General features: G+C 44.5%; 1 protein-coding gene across 3 annotated transcripts in view; it reads right to left on the bottom strand.

Moving 5' to 3' along the window:
* Positions 1 to 2,847: 2,847 nt before the first annotated feature.
* COQ8A (coenzyme Q8A) overlaps positions 2,848 to 6,135 on the bottom strand; it is a 48,147-nt gene continuing 44,859 nt past the window's right edge. For all 3 annotated transcript variants that reach the window (XM_064446393.1, XM_064446394.1, XM_064446395.1), the window contains exons 13-15: positions 5,580 to 5,645; positions 4,736 to 4,822; positions 2,848 to 4,254 (exon numbers count right to left, since the gene is read on the bottom strand). In XM_064446393.1, coding sequence (XP_064302463.1) covers positions 3,961 to 4,254; positions 4,736 to 4,822; positions 5,580 to 5,645 — 447 coding nt within the window. In that variant the 3' untranslated portion in view covers positions 2,848 to 3,960. The remainder of the gene's footprint in view (positions 4,255 to 4,735; positions 4,823 to 5,579; positions 5,646 to 6,135) is intronic.

Raw genomic sequence — 6,135 nt, 5'->3', positions numbered from 1 at the left:
GATGTTCTGTCTTTTTTTCCTACCTGCCCCTGTTAAGCTGTGAGGAGGAAACCGAAAGGGGAATAATGGTGTTCTTACAGATAAAACCAGCATGTTGTAATGCACCTGCACAAGTACACACTGGGAAGAAACAGAATGTGAGAGAAAATGGATTTGGCTCTAATAGATTCCAGAAAAAAATACCAGAACCTTCTTGAAAATTCTAAGTCAAACCACCTTATACTTTGGTATACTGACCTTCCTGATCTTTTTCCTAGGTCATCTGTTCTGTGTTAATAGTTGTAGTCATTGTTTATGATGTTCCTCCTGCATTTAGTTACGCATCAAATGTTTCAGCTGCCCTAGTGCTAGAGCTGGATTCTTATTTCTTGACTTTCATGCATCTTTAAGTGCATCTCAAAATACCTGTGAGGTTTTGCATGTCTCCTGACCCTTTCACATCATCCACCAGTTCCTCACAAGTCAGCGTGGGGTTTTCTCCACACCAGAGACTCTGTTGGGACATCTTCCTCTTCATTCATTACCCTGTTGGTAGAAGTCCTAGCTTTGATTACATGCTTCAGTCATTTCTCCACACACACCCCCAGTTATTGAGCCTGTGCTCCCAGCAGCTGCCAGCCTGGGTGTTCTGTTACCAAAGACCACCAGCAATCCCCTCCAGGAACAGTCAGCGTCCTTCCCACTTCTTACATGGCCACAGGCTCACTTACTCCACAGAAACTTTTAATCCTGTCCTCTTTCAGTCAGCATTATTACTTTTTCAGCTCCCTACGCTAACTTATATGGATTTAAGCCTGGGCTCATCCCATTTACACCACTGCAGGTCTCTCCTAGCTGCTGTAGCTCTGTGAAATACCATCTGTTTCCTATGCTCTGACTTTTACAGTCAGCGCTGATTTCTGATTTCCCGGGGTTCCAGTTGCACCACTGCAGCTGTGAAGGTCTTGGGAAACAGGCCTTCTTTTGTCAAGGGATTTGGACATTAGAAAAGCAAAGTTAACTGCATGTTAAGCTTCCTGTTCAGCTCCTCAGCATTCATTTTCTGTTTTGATAGTCAACCTGGCTGCTCCAAAAAAAGAAGGTAGGGAAAAATCCCTGCCACCACATGTGGCCTGAATCTTGATTCTCTAGAATGGGAAAAACCCTGGCTTCACAGAAGCAGATTTAACCTCCTGCTTGCCCTGTGGAACAAAGAACTGCTTTCTGCAGGAGGATTCTTCTAGAAATTAGAAACTTGCTGCAGCAGAGAATCATTTCATATCCTCAACCTGTGTGTAGTTCAAGCAAATGCACCAGCTTCTACAGAGCAAGCAGCAGTGATGAAGTGTTCTTGCTCACTGTAAAGTGTCATGACTTCTTTGATTTGAAGCCAGAGCAGAGTGTTTCTTGCTCACCTTTTCTCCACAGCTGGTACCCTGACATGCAATGCCTAATCTCTCTGGACAAAACTATAGGAATTATTGATGGTTTTAGAACATAGACAAAAGGCCAGCAGAATTAGGGACTGAAAGCTTTAATTAGCTCTCCTAATAAACATCTTTTACCTTCTGCTAGTTGCTGTCCTTCAGGCAAACACAAACCACTGCATTGTTCAGCTTGATGTTTTTCTTAAACATGCTGTCATCTAGGGAAGGGAAATGTTTGCTAGAGTTAAACACTCATGTCCCAGCATGGTAATGAAACATCTGTGGTCACATGAACAGGCACGTACCAATCTCAGAGTTGTGCTTACTGGAAAAGTGAACTGTAGTGTTCTTTGAGTTATTTTGCCTTCTTTGCAAGTTCTCTGAACATACTGGCTCTGAATCTTCAGTTTCAGAAATCTTGGTCTGAAGCTCACCTAATCCCATTCCCTTGTCAGCTTTTTATACTTTGCTTTTTAACTTTTAACATAAGCATTTAACATCTCAAACAGTTCCGCTGTTTTTGCGGCTGCAAGCTCTAGATCCAAAGGAGAAAAACTAAACAATGTCTGTCAGAACCCAAAACAGTGCAGAAAATTACTCTATCAGCGTACAGCGTTAAACAGCTTAATGCAAAACTATTACTTCACTGAACAGCAGAGTTCACTCTTCTCAAAGGGTTAGGAATAACCTGATGAGTACTTTTACTTAAATTAAACAGTACAGGATCTTTCTCAACCAAGTCTTAAATGAAGCCGTTTATATGTTTATGATCTGGGAGTACAGGTAATACAATAACCTGTATTCCTATTTGTCAGAGGTCCCTCCTGAGAGAGCCCATTTATGCACTTGCCTGTTCTTTACCTCTGGAAGTATCAGCAGTCAGGATTTATGTACTGAAGTTTAAGATCATGCAACCTCTGCATTCCTGGGCTGTGTTAACTTGAATAGGACCGGCTAAGCTGGCTGGGAAATATCTGGCACTTGCCAGATAAGGACATCTACCTTACTAGTACTAGGTAAGCATCAACTCCAACAGCCACTCTTTCTTCACAAGCAGAGGAAAGGCAGAGAGAACAGTCTCCTGGACGCATGTCTAACAGAGTGACTGAAACAACGGAAAACAAGCGAACAAGTCAATTACCAGGTATTTTCATGGCCAGACAGACGTTCAGGCTGGAGTTCCTCTGGCTCCTGGTAAACTTGTCACCATCACTGTTAGCACTAGTGACACAGCTGCAATGGAAAGATGAAGGAATAAACAGGCCACAGATAGATGGCTTTACAAGGGTAGTAGCGATTCTTTGAGCACATGACTGCAACCAGCAGAAACCTGGAAGCTTCTCCTTCCACTCAACTGCTGTTCCACAGAACAGGACAGGACACCGTTCACTTGGCTGTTCATTACCACACCAGAAGATGAAAGAACTGCAGGCAGAAGGCCCACTGCACAAGCACTTTTTTATTGAAATCAGGAGGTCGTACAGGTACAGGCTTTGTACAAAAATCGAAGAAAGTGAATTTCCTAGCTTGACTCCAGTAGTTAAAAACTGCGCGTCTGGTTTTAAGTGTGTGACATTTCAGCAAAAGCTTGAAATGCTCATGAGAGACATTACGTGTTTGTCTGCCTTGCCATAAGTTCTGCATTACAGGAAAACAGAGAGACAGACAGACTGGATTCTTGGTTAGGAGTCGAAGCAAGCAATTGGTGTCAGAATTGTAGCTTATCTAACTCGCCCTCAGGAAAGCTGATACCTACCAGACAGTGACGAATCCCACTATGTGTGCTTAGCTATAGCTCTCTTGGTTACATATTTGACTCCCGGAACTAAGATGGGTTGTGTGTGAGTGTATGTGTGTGTTTAAAAGAGATTGGCACTCAAATTCTCAGATTTTTAAAATATTTCCTATGTTTAGCTTACAAGCCAAAAAGAGGCAGAAAACATAAAACTTCATCCTATGTACACACACACATACCCCCCTCACATTAAATCCGTGTCAGTAAAAACACAGGAGGGTTCTTAGACTGCCACCACTTGACTTAAAAAAATGAGGGGGAAGTGCTAAATGCATCCATGGTAGGGTACACCTTCGTATTTCATTCTATAATTCACAGTATGAAAACTACTTGGGTTCCACCTTGGCATGAAAGAGGGAAGTTTTTTAAAAAACTATTTTTGGAGAATTACAAACAGGTTTCAATATTAAATTCTGCTCTTTTCCTCCTTCCCCTACTCATTATAAAACCCAATCAATATGCAGCCACCATCACATCAGAAACACATTCAAGGTAGTCAGCTGGTGCCTTGAAACAGTACAGAAGCACTCAAGAAGATAGTTTCCTGCAAGCTGCGGACTGTACTGGCAGTCAGTGTAGGGCTGACACAGCATGAAAGAACAGACTTTGTCCTTGTGAAACGCACACTTGGCTTCCAGGGCACAGGCTGCTGCATCTCAAGAGGATGGAGAACTGGGGTGCAACGGATGGGAGGCTAGAATGCTCTCTGCAAGGCTCAGTTGAACTGTGCCCTCAGAACAACACGTTAGTTCATTCTTACTACTCCTCTGGTTTCTTGCCCCTACTACTCCAATATTTGCTATATGCCTCTTGGAACATGTTTTTGCAGGGAATTTTGGCCTTCAGTTTGGTGCAGATAAGGAAAGAACCCCCCATCTTCCGATGAAGAGAGTAGGTCTCCTCTGGTGGAGGGACGAGCCGATGCTTCAGCATGACTGGGATTAAAGCATGGATCTTTTCAGTGGTGCTTTGGTTGCCGAAATCAAAAGGTTCCTCAGATGCAAAAGCCTCTCCCAGGATGAGGACAGCATTTAAGTGAGCATCCTCCATTTCCTGCCCAAAAGGAAAGAGGCATAAGCAACATCACTAGCCATTTTAACCACCAGTGAGGAAAAAGGAGAAATGTTAGCACTGCCAGTAGCGGCTCAGGAAAAATACCTCACTATACCCACAAGAAAAGGTAACCTCCAGCCCCCAGCAAGACTGATGAACACTTGATTAATACAGTTTCAAGCAACTAAACCTTCCAGAAGACCATCTGCCCAGTCATGAAATTTCAGCAGTGATTACCACCGGCATGGTCTTGCTGGGGGAAGAAAGGAAGGACAGTGGTTTTGGGGCTAGCTGCATCATCATTACTGCTCCCAACCCCAAAAGGAAGTGAGAGAACAGAAGCCAAAACCTTTTTGCCCTCCTCCCTCATCAGCAGGGCTTTCAGACTGACATTGGCTTTTACCACATGAAGAAGCCTGGGGAAGGCCACAGACCCATAACAAACTAGCCACCACTGAAAGCAGACCCTTCTGCTCCATACCTTAACTTCATAGCCAGTGAGGAATTTCATGTCAATGGACTTCTTCAGTACTCTTTCTCTGTCCATGTCAGCAGCTGCCTTGATTACCTAAGTAGGAAGAACACTTTCAGGACAGCTAGGGGATGATTGAAACACATTTTGAGTGCAGGACGACTATGTCGGCTACTACAGGTACACATGCTGCCTGCTCACTTCCTTGCCTCTGTCTTCATCTTCAGGGGTCTGCATGTTGGCCAGTTTAAAAGCTACTGGCTCTCCAAAGCTCTTAGCAGGGCTACACATAGCCCAGAGAGTGTAAGGGACATTAAAACAGCTTCATGAATCAGCCCCTACCTCAACAGAACAGTAGAGCCAACTGGGAGAAGCTTTAGGTAACATCTGATGGCCCCTACAGCTCAATTTATCAAGTGCAGAGCATGGCAATCAAAGGAAGCCCATATGACTTCACATAAATTTAAAAGTCTAAGCAAGCTGGAAATCACAGGAAGTGACAAGGAGCAGGACAAGCAATTCCTGCATTCCCTCATATTAAAAAAAAAATAAATTGCTGAATTCTGAGTGGTCTGAGATGCTCCGCTGCCCAAGTCTGCCAGTAAGCAGTTCTCCACATTTGTCATGCAATTTAAACATCCGAACTTGAATAGCCAGAGGCTTGCAGCAGACATGCAGAAGGCTATGGTAAGGGATGAACCAGAAATAGAGATCCCAGTTGCCTCCAGCCCTGCTTCCCTCCACACATAGAGTGGATTCTAGTACAAAGTGATACAGCTAATAGATAAGCAGAATTTTGCAGATACTCTAAGACCCCCAGTGCAGCACTCTAGGACATAGTGCAAGTCCTCACCTCTATGTAAACATCTGTGAACTTCTCATCAAACCCTCGTGTTGCTCCGAAGTCCAGCAGGGCCACCTGGAAATGGACATGCCCATGTGTATTAGTGTCAACCCCTCAAGTAGAGCCAGACCTTAAGAAGACCTCTGCTGTATTCAGGAAGCTCAGCTGGCTAGAGAGCCTTTGCACTGCAGCTCAGCTTCCCCCCAGGTCCTTTATTGCCTTACAGCAGCACAAACATTGCCACGTACTAGTGCAAGAGGAGGTACAGCCTATGCTCACATTGTCACCCCTGCTCAGCTGATAACTGCACTCAGGCTTTCTGCATGGGGACACAGCAGCACAGAACCTTCTCCCTGCACTTTCCAACACAGACCTCAGGGACGAACAAGCAATTTCATCTGACCTGCAGGGCGCAAGCAAGCAGCCAAACCCACAAGCAGGACATCTGCAATTGCTCCCCCAGGCACCTGTTATCTTCAGCACAGCTCAAGACCAGACCATTTAACTAAAGAATGCCCTAGTAGAGCACTGCCAGCTGCAACTTCCCACTGACCAGCTTCAAAAC

The sequence above is a fragment of the Phalacrocorax carbo genome, chromosome 3 (assembly GCF_963921805.1).
Source record: "Phalacrocorax carbo chromosome 3, bPhaCar2.1, whole genome shotgun sequence".
NCBI classification, from domain to species: Eukaryota; Metazoa; Chordata; class Aves; order Suliformes; family Phalacrocoracidae; genus Phalacrocorax; species Phalacrocorax carbo.
The sequence above is the reverse complement of the archived record's forward strand: the minus strand, read 5'-3'. Positions and strand labels throughout refer to the sequence as shown.